Genomic DNA, 16,493 nt, shown 5'->3' with positions numbered 1-16,493 from the left:
AGGCATTTTTCTTTCTATTTTACCTCATATTGAAGGTTGTCCAAAACTAGGAAAAAAACTAGAAAGACTAGAAATTAGTTCCTTATTCCAAACCTTGCTCCAATAATGATCTGATAAGTTACTTATTTCTGAAAGTAAGACTATAAGACTGGGTAAACTATAAAATGGAGCTTCAGATTCTTGCTTTATTATCAGCTGGAGGAGAGGTTTAAATCCATCTTTTATAAAATTTAATAACAGTTACAGACTTTTCCAAGGAATGCTAACATAAGTGCAGGCTGAGCAACAAGAAAAGATGACAACTGGGAACTGGAGTAAATAATTCCTTATTAAGAGAGAAAGCCAGGAAGAGACAAGAACGAGTAAGGATGTCCAGAATGAAGTGTACTAGCAGTCAGACTCTGAGGACATCAGTGACTGAACCTCCTTTGTGCAGCTACTTCTCAGAGTTTCCCCTGAATGGTATGGCCTGGCTTTCTCCTCACATGGTCTTTCTTCCCTCAGCTTGTCTGCTGAAGACATAAGACAAAAGAAGTCCTTGTACTGCTAGAACATGAGATACTTACACTTCCTCCCACTGAGTTCTGAGTTTGTTCAGGGAGGGGGTACTTCAGAGTAAGGTCCGTTTTTCATACTCCTCGTATTACCCTGCTCTTTGGTTTTGCTTCCTCTGGTTGCTGATTTTCTGGTTGATTTGACCACTAACTGCTCTGAGTGGTTACTAAAATGAGAATATTAGTATGCATTTAATTTCTCTTTCAAAGCTGTTATTTCTGTAGTAACTTCCAAAATTCACAAAATACCACACTAAATGTAGGTGCTCCTGTTTTGGGGTTTTTTTCCAAAATGTAAACATATACCTATACATGAATAATAGAAAAAGTGTCTGTGTGTGGATGCAAACATTTATGTATTCCAAGCAAAAAGGAGTGTAAGCCTGGCCCACCTGATGATGAAAGACAATGATGTAGTTTACTTCATTCAGGACAGGATTTCACCAATAGCTGCATAAAATTAGAACTATTTAAAATTCCAGAAGCTTGGTATGTTGATTCTAAGACAATCTGGAGCAGCAGGAGGACGAGAGGGAAATATCTGTCCAGGTTTAGGGCAAATTTTTGGGAGGAAATTTCTAAAGTGGTCTCCTCAAGAAAGCAAATTCAAGTGGCCCCTCTCCCAAGCAGTTTGGGAAAGAGTTCCTTGCAGAAAAGTGGAAAAAACCCTGTTTATTTAACAGGTAAAGTACTCACAAACATGGAAAAATGAATAACATTAAGCAATGGAACCTCTCCTTGTTCTGAAGAGATGGCAAATTCAGAAAGTCCTGGTTGTGGGCTGTAGCTCTGCTCACCCAGTCTGTTATCAGTCCCTCCTGTGCTGGGAAGTGCCACATCCCGGGCCCCCATGGGCCACAGGCAGGAGCTCCCGGTGTTTTTGTGGGGTTTCAATCCAGAGCAGGTTTGAACAGCTCCAGGAAAAAAAAGACAGTCTTGGGAAAACTTTCCTTGCCACAACTACTGAGGAAAACCAGTGAAGAAACAAAGAAAAACTCCCTGTTTCTCTCTCGCTGTCTACGTGTCAGACAACACACACTGAGAGAGAGCTAAATCTCCTGTTTTTATGTTTTTGAATACAGCCACCTCAGACATTCCACCGCTTCTCCTTCTCCCCGCTTCACTCTCAGATCTACTTTAAAAGCACAGAACTCAACATCCAGCATAAGCAGAACAGAAAATTGGGGATATGAGCACCATACAGTCACCCCAGGACAATGCTAAATAGCTGTTTATTTTCCCTAACTCGATTTCAAATTGGTGTCATAGATTTGAGTTGGCATGCTACAACTGGTTGCAAAACTATAGCTCTTATTTGCAAAGTAATTTTTCATGCTCCAGTCTCTACCTGCAAATAAAACAGAAACATGCCAAAATAGTCACCAAAAGAATATTAAAATATTTGACAAATGATGTTGACAAAAATTGGATAATTCTGTCATTTTAAATATCTCCTGTAAAAGTTAAAAAAATTACCCACACCACTTTTTTTTAGTAAAAATAAGGCAGTACATACTATCATAACCTGTTTCTTCTTAAGTGAATACTGAACCGAAAATACTCAATATGAAAAGTTCTGATATATTTATCCAGTCACAGCTCCCCCTTGTGTAATTCACCATTACTACAAAATACTAAGTTGGAATAGAGATTGTTTAAATTAAATTTTATGGTAGCAATTAACTTGATTCCTTTACTTTTATTTTTCTCGTATTTAGAGAAATTTATTTTAGGGTCGAAACTTTGTATTGTCGTGCCATTTCAATGCCAGGACAGAAAATAATACTTACAGTAAGGTTACACTAAAACCACATTTAGAGAAATGTTGTTTTCGTACAATGACATGATTTTAATATCCATAATCAAATTCATGGGGGTTTACTTAAGAAAATTTGTATCCAATCTGCTTTTTATTACCACTGCTAAGTCTTTCTTCTATATAATTTGAAAGAGGGTTTACATTTCACTGACATTTGGAAAAATTCAGGCTATTCTCTTTTTATTCTCTTGCCTTTGTGTCCCTAAGTGCTCAGAGCACTGTAACGAGCTTGTTATCATTCTGTGTCTAAGCTTCGTGGCAATCTTAGTCTCTCAGTGAAGTATGACTCGCTTTAGAACTAGTAACAGAACACTTGTACAGGAAAAGATGGAAAGCTTATTCTTGGTACAGTGCTTTTTTCTGACTACACAGAAAGACTGCATTTGGTTAACTGTAGTGCTGTTGGCACTTGAAGAGTTACTTCGGAATAGGAAAAAAACCCAAAAAACGAACAAACAAAACCCAAAAAACCAAGCCAAAAAACACCAAGGAAAAAAGGAAGCAGTTCTTCCTATAACAACAGGGTGCAAAGCCCAGAATGACTCTGCTGCAGGAGGCGTCTGAGTTCACTGTGTGGAACGGGCAAGGAAACCCAGATTTAGAAAGTACAAGCCAAATTTGGCGCTAATGGTTTAAGTGTTAATTAAGCTGCAGAGTGCGGCTTTGTCAGCAGAAAATGATGGAAGTAATGGATCGCCTCGGGCAGACCTGCACAGACCCCACGTAGTGCAGGGGAAAGCAATGACAGTGACGGGACCAGATGGGAAGAACGTCTACATTTTCTCTGTGCTCATACCCGACATTCCCTACCATCAGGTACGGTGGAGGGGTCCAGTTTACCCCCAAGACCGCGGTGGGCAGCTGTTTTTATTTGAAGCTTATTTTTGGAGAAAGAGATACTTGTTTCCAAGTGACCAACCAAATGAACCACCCCCAAACTCGGCACCGCCGGAGACTTGTGGGGGCAAGGGGCGGGCACATATTTGGGATGAAGGAGACGCGGCCACGGAGGGATGAAGCCGCAGCGGGCACGGAGGGGTAAGGCTAAGGCTCCTGTGGGCACGGAGGATTAACGCCGCCGTGGGCACGGAGCGCTGAGGGCGTTCCGACGGTTCCACCCCTCCCGGCCCTTAGGCAGCCAGCGCGATCGCCGGCCAGCGGCGCGCGGGGTCCTGGCTGGGCAGGCTCCGAGGCGGCGCACGGAGGCAGGCGCGGCGGGCAGCCCTGCGTGGCCGTTGGGCGGCCGGGGCCTGATTTCGAACGGCGAGCGGCCCAATGAGAGGCGCGGGCGGGGCAGCGCGCCGGGTTTGAGCCGGGCGGTGAGCGCGGCCACCATGGCGCCCGGCGGGGTCTGAGGGGCGGCGGGGCCAGGCTGGGCCGGGGAGAGAGAGGGTGGGGGGCGCAGAGATGGCGGAGCAGAGGCGGAGGCTGGTGCGGCTGGCGGTGCTGGAGGAGCTTCGGGCTTCGTATGGGATCAAGGTGAAGAGCGGGAGCTGCCTGGCGGCGGCCAAGGCGCCAGGAGCTGCAGCGGCGGAGGTGAGCGGGGCGGGGGAGCTCGGAGGGCTCCTCTTCCCGGGCCGGGCAGAGCCAAAGCTCACACGGGTCCGGGGGCTGGTGCTGTCACCGGGAGCGCTGGTTCCGGCAGCAGTGCCGTCCCGTAATGCAGCGGCTCCTGCCAGCCCCCAACAGGGCATCACCTCCTGTAATGGGGAAAAGAGCCTTTTTTCCCCTTTCCTGCAGCCTGCGGGTGCTCCAGGGCACCATTATATAGCCGTGTTATGATTCAGGAAGGCGATGGCTCAGTGCGCGGGGTGCCCCCGCCCCCGGCAGTTTGGCAGACCGGATGGCGAAGGAGATGTGTTCCTCTTTTGTCCGTGGGCTTGCTGGCCACTGAAACACGCACGGTCGCCTCTGATCCGTGCGAGAGCTTTTTGTGCTTCACTGTCATTGATGTCACTCACCACGAAATTCAGATCTTAGTAACTGTGTTGTTTCTTGGAATATAGATATGGTGTTGTTTCTAAAAGCTGTGTGTCTTTTACTTGATTTCTTAGGCTTTTGTTTTTTCCGAAGGGCTTTATTTGCATGGTTTCTTAGTATAAGGCATGACTAAGTATTTTGGCACAGACAGCTCTTGCCTTGATTTGCCAGTGGTCCAGGAATGAAATCTCTCCCATTACCTTAAATATCGGGTTTTAATTTGATAAAGGAAATAAGTGTTTTCTGTCTCAGGACTGTTATTTAAAACTGATATATTACAATGGATGCCAAAAATGAGATCCATTAGAGAATACTGATCCTCTGGTAGACTCTTTAATTTATAAAATGTGGACCATGGTCAAGTCCTAAACAAGATCTCTGTGCATCTGGTATGGCACAGAGCTGAACATGCTTAGACTGAGCTTTCTGTAAGGCTGAGAAGACATTACACAATGCTGCAGTAATGCTTGGTCAGTATAAACTAAAGAAGTTGGAAAGATGTGCTTGAGTTGGGGTGTTTGGAAAGGGAAAATGCAAGAGTAAAGTTAGAATTAGTTTTCTTCTCTTTGTCAGTATCAAACATGGTTCTAAACTTTTCTTTCCTTTTCCATTAGAAGGGGAGATAATGAGAACTGTGAGCAATATATGTATGTCTTGATAAAAGATGTATTTGTTGCTGTCTGTAGTGCTTAAATTGTATGCAAGGAAGAAAATGTGTACTTAACTACTGAGCCTGGTAGGAAAAGCTACAGAAAGCATTTGTTTTGCCAAGGGATGTCTTATTTCTGTTACAAGGGAACAGACATAATTTTATTAGGTTTATTATTTATTAAGAATAAATTAAATCACAACTTTTGATACTTCAAACAAAACCTAGTGAAGTGAGTAAATCAGTTAGGAATTCTAAATGCTGAATTCCAAACCACTGGAATTTTCTAGTATGTAATCTTGTACATACAGAAAAAATGTTCTCCTGGAGTCAATTTTCTTTTTGTAGCTTTAGTGGCAACCTGGAACACAATGACAGGTGTGTTGCTTCTCTTTCCTGACTCTGTTATGTTTGTTTTCTGTAGGACAGATTAGATTGGGTCCAATGGTTAGTTACTCATTAACTGTTTTCCTAACATGAACAGCACGTTGAATTTCAGCTATGAATGACTAACAGTTTGCCTTCAGCTCTAAGAACAAGTTGGGCAAAATCCCAGTCCTCCTCTGGTTGGGAGAGGGACTGGCTTGCATGTTCTGTAAACAGGAATATAAACAAATAAAGTAGAAGTTCTAGGATGTAGAAGTTGTTGATGCAGTGGGTGAACATCAGAAGTAATGACTGATGAGATTTACTTATTTTCTAATATGTAACATACTCTAATGTCTTGTATAAGGCAGTAGAGATCAATTTTTTAAGAACAAGTGCTAAATATGAGGTTCAGAACAGTTGTCTAGATTGTTCTGTTGAGTTTAATCCTTCCTTAAAGAGCAATCTTTATGAGTTGAAGCAGTCTTTAAGAGACGAATAAAAATTTATTAAGAAAAAAAAGTTATTTCTGTTGTCTTGTGTTGATTTTTTAAAAAAATAGGATATAGTCAATTTTAAAAGCTAAGGTGAGATTCCCAAACAATCTGGTTAATATCCTTACTGATTTGTGAGTATTATAAGAAAATAGACTTATTGTGAAATAAGAAGTGTAAAACGTGCTGCAGAAAAGCTTTCTACTCTTTCACAATCATCTAGGGTGTTAGCTGCCACTAGAATCAGCTTTAGATCTCTGGAGATGACAGTGCTTTTCCAGACAATACCTCTTATCTGTCTTATCTGGAAGACTTTGTGTTTTGTCTTAACTACCCTTATGTCTGCTTGTGGAATGTGTGCTTCTTTGTAACGTGGTTGATAATTATATCAACTTTTGAATGACATGATTTGAATTTTGTATTTCAGGGTAAAATCTTTGGAATATCTTTTCATGCGTTGCCACAATCACTTGTGCCAGAATACGGTTATATTCCAAGGTAAATTAACAAATGTATTTTTAGATTTTGTGCTTGCTTTGCTTTCTTTATGGTATTGAACCCTTGTCAGAAGAAGGAATGTAATATTTGTTCCATGCCTGCTAGAGCTTCTGGGGGTTATAAGAATAGTTCCAGGTGGAAAAGGAGGGATGCAGAAGTTAGACAGGGAATTCAGAGCTCTTAGTTGTATTTCTTTATACTCTTGTCATTTGGGGAAATTATTCTATGTACTAAGTTTTGCCAAAAATGATGAAATAGTTTCTGTGGAAAAAACCCAGGCTTTATTCTGAGCATCAGAACTGTTTCTGTTCTTTTCTCAGCTTTCTTGTTGATACATGTGAATATTTGGAAGAACATGTTCATACTGAGGGACTCTTCAGAAAGTCTGGATCCCTTGTTCGCTTAAAAGCTTTAAAGGTATTCTCTAAAGCTGCTTTTTTTTTTCTTAATAAGCTGCATTTTCACTTGGGCATGTTTTAATTTTTGGACTCTTTTGAGTCATATTCAGGTCATGGAAGTCGATGGGTAACACTGCCTGCTTTAGAAATGATAGGAGATCTAGCCCAGAAGCTGACAGGCTTCCCTTTTTTTTTTTCTTTTTTCTTTTCTTTTTTTTCTTTTCTTTTGAATATTTTGCCTTCCAGGTGATGAGAGTAGTTTGGGACCAAACTCATTAGCAATTGTGCACACTGGATGCTATGAGGATATTTGTTTAGCAATGTTCTCCTGGTGGAGGGAAGATGGGAAACCTCTAAATTAATACACATGGTCTGACAACCTTGCCTGTGTCTCACTGTCGATAATGTAATTGAGTAAAATATGACAAGGCTGAAACTAACAGTGGGGAAGATAAACTGTCTGTTGTGACATGGGCTAGAGCATTACTACCTAAATTTAGAAATCTGACAATATGTTGAGGACTTTAAATCGTGTTTCTTATGAAAAATTTCAGAGTAAACTGGATCAAGGTGAAAACTGCCTCTCAGCTGCACTGCCATGTGATGTTGCAGGGCTTCTCAAACAGTTCTTTAGAGAGTTGCCAGAACCCATCCTTCCACCTCACCTGCAGGAAGGACTATTCAAAGCTCAGCAGCTTGGAAATGAGAAGAAAACTGCAACTGTGTTGCTGTCCTGTTTGATGGCTGACAGAACAATTGCAGCTTTGAGATACTTTTTCAACTTTCTGAGAACTGTGTCCTTAAGGTCAGTGTCAAGGGTGTGCTTGTAAACAGTGCTGAATTGCCTTAACTGCTTCTCTGTCCAGGCAGGTGCTGTAACTTTCTGTGAGTGGTTTGCCATTTCAAACTTTCATATCTGCAGATATTCATTAAATTCAGTCATAGTCTTTTATTTCATAAATCCAAGGTTTTCTTTATGAAAACTTAATAACTGGAGACTTGACTTTATTCAAACTTTGTTCAGCAGAATTTGATACCTTGCATTCCCTAAAACTGAGGGGGATCTATACCTTCTTAATTTCAGAAATGTAGTTGAGCAATTATCTGTCTTGGAATGTGTAAATCTATACATTACATTAATCTTGTTGTATAAGCACTCCAGTGAATGAGACCATTTTTATTTTTTTAACTGCATTTGTCTTATTTGATCTTTCTCCACTGTTTATATTATCTGATAATTTGAAATTAAAAAGCCTTTTCTTGTTAAGATCCAATGAAAACAGAATGGATAGCAGTAATCTGGCAGTGATTTTTGCTCCCAACCTCTTGCACTCGAATGAAAATGAAAAGATGTCCACTAGTACAGAAAAAAAAATTCGCTTGCAAGCTGCTGTTGTGGAAACACTTATTGACCATGCGGCAGAAATCGGTAAGATGATAAACTCTTGTCAACCTGTCCCAATGCACCAACCTGTGTGCAGCTTTTCTTTTCAACTTTTAAGAATCATTAAAAAAATATTTCTTAACTATTTCAGGACAAGTACCAGAATTTATCTTGGAAAAGATTCCTTCAATGTTGGGTGTTGATGTCTTTCAATCTACTCCCTCACTGTGGGGCCACGAAGACAGTGAAAATGAATCTCCCAGTGAATGTAAGAGGAGGAGGCACCGAAGTGTTGGGGGTAGGTATGTTTTGTGAAACTTTCAAAACCAAAAACAAAACCGAGACTTCAGGTAGTCTGACCCTAAGCACTTGTTTCTTCCACAAGCAGAACAGATGTCTTCAAAACTGGTTGGGTTTGATTTGAAAAATCTATATAAGACTTCAGTAATCACATTATTGTATATTTACTCAGTTTTCTAGTCTGTTGTCTACTAAAGAAGCTGTGTTGGATTTGTGTAGCCAAATTAATATTTGGCTTTTTGTTGAGTCAAAAAACTCAGATCGTGTTGCAGAAGGCTAAAGGGTTTGCTTATTGTTCTTGCTAATTTTGAAATGGTACTTTAATATATACTTAGAGAAGTCAGGTCATGAGAAAGCAGGGATGCAAAGGCAAGTGTGTTTTGAATGAGAGTAGCTAATTTGTGTTTTGAAGTGTAAATCTGAATTGGGTATTATTGGATAGTGTGTACTCTGGTATCATGGATCTGGAATTTTTTGTGAGTTTTTTTCAGCTTTCAACAGGATTGAGTTGGGTTTTTTACTAGATATGGGAAATCAAATGGCCCATTCTCAGTTCTGCACTCTCTTAGAGGAAATACTATGGAACATGTATGCTTGACTACATTCAAATCCACTGCAAAGGGATCTTTTATGTATTGCTGTAAAAACATAGATATTTATTTAGCTCATGTAACCTGGCAATTAAGACTGTATGACTGTATGTTATGCCATGCCATGGCATGGTTTTTTGTGTATTGTACTTCTCTGCTCTGTTTGTTGGGTTTTTTGTTTGGTTTTTTAAAATAGTTTTTATTTTAAGGAAAATAGATTTTTCAGCTATTGGTGAAAGCAATAAAAACTATGTTGGTGGGAAGATATGGGTTATGTTATTCTGTACATAAAACAACATTTAAACTGATTTACTTTCTTTCTTCCTGAAAAAAAAAAAAAAATAATTAAGTGTGAGTTGAAAATAGAGCAAGACAGGCTTCACATTTAAATTTGATTGCTCGGTGTGTCTTGCATTTCAGATATTGTTAGTGGAGCATTGAATAAATTTAAATCTAACAGAACACCCTCCACTACACCTCAACAAGACAGAAGCGGTAGGTACTGGTGTATTTGTACTGGATAAAGCCCATGCAGTATCTTCTGGATTTGTTAACTATATTCAATAATATTTTCAACTAAAGAATTTGAACTTAGGTGAAGGCAAGTGATTAAATTTAAATTGTGTAAAATGGAATATAGATACATATTTATTGAGGATACTGCATTTACTGTAATTCTTGGAGCAGCTACAATCACTGCAGTAGTGGGCTGTGTGGTTTAGCTCTGTGGGGATTACCCAACCAAACTTATGCTTTTTAGCTAATAAACCACTAAGGCTTCAGTGCAGTAGTGCAACATTTAATCATCCTTGGAATGAATCTGCCAGGACTAAAATTCTTTCACACTTACTGTCTCTAAAACTTTCAGCAGATGACTATCCATTTACTTCCTCCTAATGCCTATATTGTTTTATTGATCTGTTGGTTTGGATTTTCCTTTCTGGTACTCTAAACTTGCAAAAAACCCAACAAAATAAAAAAATCAAACCCTAAGCTATAATGATTGCTTTGCATGTTCAAAATGCATGCACTTTGGCTAAGCTTTTGCAACAATATTTTTTTAGAGTTAAAAAAATCCAGCCCCAAAACAACCATTTACTAAACTCTTCAACTGTTAAGCTATTACTGCAAGTTTGATCTTCTTAATTTCAGTCCTTTCATCAGTGACTCCGGTGGTTCTTACTCCAAGTACCAAGCGGAAACTTCCAACCGATTGCTCTCAGGGCTTGTCCAGCAAGAAGAGACGCTCTTTTAAGCACAATTTTGCCTTTGAGTTTTTACCAACTAGCATATTTAACAGCAGCTCAACACCAGCATCAGGTACAGTGCCATTACTTTTTCTTTGCTGCTTAGAGTGACTGTTGGTGACTTAAGAGTGGAGCCATTTGTTCTTGTTAGACAGTCATTGATGCTCATTGCTGAAGTGTTCCTTGAACTACTTCCCCATCTTGGTAAATAGTGTATGTTTATGTTCATTGGTGACTCATGTTACTTGGATTGACTAAGCCAAATTCTCTTGCTTGTTTTTTTTGTTCTGTTAATCTCTCATACTTGCAATCCTGATGTCCTTTTATCTTTTTTACTCTCTATGATCACTCAGGTTATACTTCTGTTTCTTTCTTGGCGCACAGATCCCTGAAGACTTCTTATGCTTCCAACCTTTTGAAAGTTGTAGCCGTCTGTTTCCTAAATGATTAAACAGCTGATCCTAGCTCTATGAGAAGTGTAACTGTTGCTTTATAAAAAGCTTCTTTCTTGTGTCCTGTCACCTCTTGTTTTTCCTTTAGATGCTACATCTCAAAACTCTAGAAAAAAATTTACTTTTGTTTGACAATGCTTTAGTACCACTTTATTCTGCTAGAGTGCTTCCAACAATCAGGCTATTCTGAGAATCCGGTTTTATTTTTATTTCATTCTTTAATGTTTGGCCAACTGAAGTTACAGTGGAAGGATATTTCTAGATTGGCCGTTTTGCTAGATTTCCCCCCATGAGTGTTATGAAACTTGGTGCTTTTCCTATTAAATCATGTTCTCCATGAAATTCTTGTTTCTATGGATAAGCGTACAAAAGCAATGACACTTTATAAAGATAGCAGTGATGCATGTGTTTCATAAAATGTCCAGCAGTAGAAAAAAACTCTTGTTGCTTTAGCTGTTCTGGTTAGGTGTGTAAAAAAAGCACACTGCAACTAATAAGTCTAATTTTTCTTCTTGAGCTCTTAAATTTGAGGATCTGATCTGATGATAAGTGTGGAAACTTATTTGAGGAAGTCATATCTGTAGCATGTTGCATGTCATATCTGTAGCTGGAATTGCATTCCAGCCACATTTATGGATGCTACAGGCAACAGCTTTGTTTAATTTTGAGGTGGAAATCAAAGTAATTTCAACCCAGCACTGTACAAAATAAGTAAATAAGTAAAAAATATTGTGCTGTTTAAAAACCTTTTATTTATTGTGTTAACTTGTAAGTCTTTAAGTCTTTATCTAAAAAAGGTGACTATTTTAAGTTCATATAAATACAATTTCATCCCTGCAGTTCAATTTGAAGCGAGTCCTTGTGTGTGTCTTGAGTCTTCACAAACCTCACTATCTCCTTCAACCATGGGTGAAAATCATGTATCCAGTACGGGGAATAGAAGAAGTAAAAGACTTGCAAGCAAAAAACTGTACAGGTAATTAACTCTCAAAACATAAAAATAAATTGGAAAGGTGTGTCTAGACTCCTTGAATAATGACCTCAATCTGTCTCTAAAATTATTGGTTTTGGTGAATTTTTATTGTAATCTTAAAACCACCAGATCTTCTGATGCTGCGAAATTGAGCTCAAAATAAGATCTGGTATCGTAGCTTTCTGTGCCTATTAAAGAAAGGTGAGCAAGAAGGCAATAAAATAAGTAAAACTGAAGGAAATAACTGTAAATAAATGTCAGGATGTTTTCATTGTCTGCCTAAAGAGTTGATGTCCCTTCTTTCCTTGTGTCCTTCCAGGGCTGAATCAGGAAAGACGGGTTGTTTTTCTCCAAAGATAAGCCGAAAAGAAATGGTTCGTAGGTCTTTACGCTTGAAATTTGGTTTGGGGAAAAGCAACAGAGAAATGGTAAGTACCCAGTCCTCTCATTAGACTGTAGATTTTTAATTCACAGTTTGGGGCATTGCTTTTCAGGAGCAGGAAGGATGTATTAAGTAATGGAGGGACCCCAGTGTTAATTGAACCTGCTTGCTGTCAAGTACAAGAAGCTTGAGGTTTATTTGGGTAGCAATAACAGATCAGCTTGTACTGTTTGGCTGGTGTGGGGCAAGAGGGAGGGAGTAGCTGACCTGAATTGACTTAAGAGCAATTCCATGCCATGTAATGTTAAGCTCACCAGTAAAAATGGGATGGGAATGATTTGTGGAAAGTAGCCACTGCTCAGAGGCTTGCTGAGATCTGGCCTGACTGTTGTAAGTGATGACCTTTGCATCCTGTGTGGGTTTGGGTTTTTTTGTCTGTGGTGTTTGTGTGTGTGCCTTTTCATCTTTCCAATTCTCTCCCTCATCCTGTTGGGGAATGGGGAAACTCAGCATGTGGCTGATGGGAGCTTGCCTGCTGTTGGGATCAACCCACCACATTTGTGATCAGTGGGTCTCAGAGTTCCTGAGTATCTGACCTGGCAGAGCCTGTGCTCATTCACTCTGTTCACATTGTGATTGAGTCTGCCTGACTTTGGACTGCCTGTTCCCTCCCTAGGTCTACAGAGAGGAAGTATGGCCAAGAACAGGCTGCCTTGGCTGGTTTATGTAGCGGTTTCCTGAAGCTTTCTCTGTAAATGAGATTCCAAATTACAAGTTTATATAACAGCAATTAACACTTTTGTTTGTTCAAGAATATTGTATCCGGATGTGCAGCTGGCAATAGATCAGAAAATATTGGAAGGCGTCTTGCAAGTCAGCAAGGTTTGGAAAGCAGAACTGAATGTGCAAGAAGAGATGTACTCTTCAGCCCATATGTCAGTGAAAAATTCCCTAAGAAAGGTGATTGCCTAACCAAATATATTAGATGGGGAAACTATTTTTACTTTGCAAAAGCAACTTTATTAATAAAAGTATAGAAGCAATTGGATTAAAAGTGTGCTTATGGCTAAGTCACAAGTCACTTGTATGTTATTGGCTTCTTGGGAAAAAGAATTGATTTAGAAGAAGCTTGTGTTTCTAGTGTATTTTAGTAGCTCTCTTAGTTAAACAAGAGGATGCATAATTTCACTTAATAATATAACCTTTTTTTACATTTCTGAAGTTTAACGGCATAATGACATCTTAAAATTCAGTGCTGCTTTGGTAATTATGTTTTAGTAAGAATTTTGTCTGTAGTTATTAAAATCACAATAAATTGTTTCTTAACACTGTGGTATTTATTTTAAGGTTCAAGGAATGTAAGCAAGTCAGAAGAAAACTTGCTAACTCCAAAATGTCACAATAAAGTAGTTCACCGAATGTCATGGAATAGTCCTCCTCTTACAGATTCTCAGGTGATCAGCAAGAATGAGCAAATTCTGCCTGGACACTCTGAAATGGGAGCCAGCTCTTCAGAACCTGTTTTGGTATTTGGAAAGCCTCCAGTTATTCCAGATGAATTCAAATCTGCAACTGTAAGCAAACAAGACAACAACTTGGAACTTGTGCTGTGTGAAGATGAAAGTAATTCAACTACAGAAACATTACTGAAAGTTAAACAAGCCTTCTCTGCATCTGGAAGTATTCTTCACAATTTGATAGGTGATAAGAAATCATCCCTCTCAGTTGTAGCAAGTGAAATATTAAATGAAACTCCGTGTCCCTCAGGGCTCAGTTCAGCAAAAAAATTGTTAGTGGAAGAAGTTTCTGAAAATCTAGCAAATGCAAAATCCAGAGAGCTGTTGCACCAATTTAATCCATCTGCTGCTGCTGATAAACAGCAATCAAAAAAAGAGGAAATTGACATTTTGGAGAAAAGAAACTTCAAAACTTCTATTGAGATTGAACTTCAGGTCCCAAAACCAGATATAAAAAAAGTAAAAGAACTTCCTATGCTTCAAGTACTAGCCAAGGAAGATAAGTTTACTGTTGAGAACAGTTCAACAAAAGATGACTTACGTAAATCAGATTTCTCTGAAAGAAAAGAGGAGATGGAATTAATGCACTCACCAACAATGCACTCACAAACAGCTGAAAACTGTATGGTAAAGTGCTGTAATTTGGAAGAGGGTACTGCTAAACTTTCTTTGGCAGGACAGCTGCCAACGTCGCAGTTGCCTAAATCACAAAATGAAATGAGCAACCAATACTTGAAAGCTGAAAATTTGGATAAAGTTTTAACTAAAACGTCGACTGTTTCTGACCAGGGGAAGGTTTCTGACCACATACAGTGGTTCAACCAGCTTTCATTAAATGATCCAAATTCTGCAAGCAAAATGAAACCGCCCCTGAAGTTTCAACGTACTCCAGTTAGACAGTCTGTAAGAAGAATTAATTCCCTTTTGGAGGCTAACAGACAATCTGTAAGCTCTCAGATGGTTAAATCAAGTGGTATTGGTTCACCACTTGTTAAATCTTTGAGCTATGATTCTGCCCTGTTCCCCTGCACAGAAAAGCCCTCAAAGAATTCCATACTTTTGCCATGCAGGAGTGAAAGCACACGTGACCAAGTTTCTGTAGCTCGTAAGCAGCCTGATTTAGCATCCAAATCATGTTACAGGCCATTAAATCCATCAGACAAGCCTGATGTTTCTGTCAGAACTGTTGAAATCCATGAACAAAAAGCAACTGTTCATCCATCAAAGTCCGTTCTAGAGGATCTAACCAATCATGAAATGGTTAAATCCAGTTTGAAAGTTAATGCAAATATAAGTGTTCCAGGTAAAAGTGCCCCAGAAAAATCTATTATTGCAAGAAGTGCTTCAGGAAAAGAAAGAGTTCGTTATAGAGGCTCTCCAAAGAATCCAATATCTGAAGTAAAACTGCTACCAACTGCAAAGCCAGTAGACTTGTAAGATCAAATGTGATGGCTAAATGGGTTCTTTGTAACTTGGTTAACCTTTGGAAAAATCTAAATTTGTATGATTTTTTTTCTAGTTATTTTTATTTGTAATATTTCATTTGTTTTAAATGAATGCGTTGTGAAGATGTACAAATAGAAATTTGTTTCATGTTGAGGTTTTCTTCATTTACTGAAACTTCTGTAAATGCTAGTCAGTTCAACTAAATGAATTTGACTTTTAAAACAAAAATAATCTGTTAATCTGTAAATAATCTAGCACAAACATTTGTGTTAGACCTCAGGTTTTGATTATCTCAGTGTCTAAAAACATAATGCATCTTCCAAAACTTCTTGCAGTATTTATCAAGTTCAAAAACAATTTCTCAAATATTTAAAACAAATTAAACAGATGTATAAAAGGAAGTGTTTTGATGCTGAGTATTAGTAGTTGAATTTATGTACTTTTTTAGTTTAAAGTGTATTGTAGCGCCCCTTGATACTACTAAGTTGGACCTCATATGAGCTCTATTTCTTTTGAGACAATGTTTTGGGGGTTTTTTTGGAGTAAATTGAGAGCATATTTTAATTATTTAGTAGGTAAATGTCAAAATAAAATCCATGTGGGCACACACACTGGAAAACTATTAGAACACATGGAAAATAAATGTGCAGTTTATTCAAGAATGGAAAAGTCTTAAAACTTCATCCAGTGTTGTGTTCTACAGTAGGTACCAAGTATTTTCAGTTATGAGTAATAAAATGTTTTATTTTAATATGACAGGGGAGTTTTAACTTATTTTTAGAGCTGTAGAATTATGTTAACTAAGTGGTGCAGAAGCCGAGTTTAGATGCTGAAAGTGTTGCAAGAGATGAATGTAAGAAGCCATAGCGTGTTAAAGGTTGATTTGCACAAGCAAATGTTTACATCTTTTGGAATGAAAACTGTTTGTCTGTCATCAGTTGTAAAATTATTTGAGTAAACACTTGAAACTGTTCATTAGCTTTTTATATGTGTGAATTGCTTATTGGCAGAATGTTAGAGCTGAAGCACTGGATACTTTTGGTTTTAATAAAACCATTGTTTTTTCCCTTTTCTGAGCTTGTTTTTCTATAATGACTTGGAAAGTTAGATTATGCTGTTATAGTCAGACTGTAGACACCAAAATTAGTAAGTCTGAAAATACTGAAGCCAGAAGTAAATCTGTTTTGGCTGTCCTTTTTGTTCATCTTAGCTACGTTTTGGTAATTCTCAAACTATGCTGCATCATGCCTTTTGCTAGTTGTATCAGCAGTAGTCTTCTGAACTTCTTAAAAGGATATGTTAGTCAAAAGAATATAGTTCATTGCGCTGTCTCCTTCCCCATGTATCCAACTTGCAAGCTGAATTGGTTCAGCTCATTGATCTGTGGAAAACTCCTGCCTCACTCTTGCTAGATTGCTGTTACATCTAGTACCAGGCAGCCAGC

The 16,493-nt window shown here is 38.7% G+C and overlaps 1 protein-coding gene across 3 annotated transcripts; it reads left to right on the top strand.

Annotated features, from left to right (window-relative positions):
- Positions 1–3,684: 3,684 nt before the first annotated feature.
- ARHGAP11A (Rho GTPase activating protein 11A) lies at positions 3,685–16,120 on the top strand. Of its 3 annotated transcripts, XM_018907482.3 has the most exons (12): positions 3,685–3,909; positions 6,290–6,360; positions 6,681–6,777; positions 7,313–7,563; positions 8,027–8,187; positions 8,294–8,440; positions 9,453–9,527; positions 10,185–10,352; positions 11,572–11,707; positions 12,024–12,132; positions 12,899–13,046; positions 13,434–16,120. In XM_018907482.3, the coding sequence occupies exons 1-12, from the start codon at positions 3,781–3,783 to the stop codon at positions 15,038–15,040; spliced, it is 3,099 nt and encodes a 1,032-aa protein (XP_018763027.3). In that variant the 5' UTR covers positions 3,685–3,780; the 3' UTR covers positions 15,041–16,120. The 3 variants fall into 3 exon arrangements, with proteins under 3 accessions (XP_018763027.3, XP_009100203.3, XP_030095599.1); XM_009101955.4 differs by lacking the exon at positions 9,453–9,527; XM_030239739.2 differs by lacking the exons at positions 3,685–3,909; positions 6,290–6,360 and having other exon boundaries at positions 7,371–7,563.
- The last annotated feature ends 373 nt before the right edge of the window (positions 16,121–16,493 follow it).

Source organism: Serinus canaria, chromosome 5 (assembly GCF_022539315.1).
Source record: "Serinus canaria isolate serCan28SL12 chromosome 5, serCan2020, whole genome shotgun sequence".
Taxonomy (NCBI): Eukaryota; Metazoa; Chordata; class Aves; order Passeriformes; family Fringillidae; genus Serinus; species Serinus canaria.
Note: the sequence above shows the minus strand (reverse complement) of the source record. Positions and strands in the feature narration are given on the sequence as shown.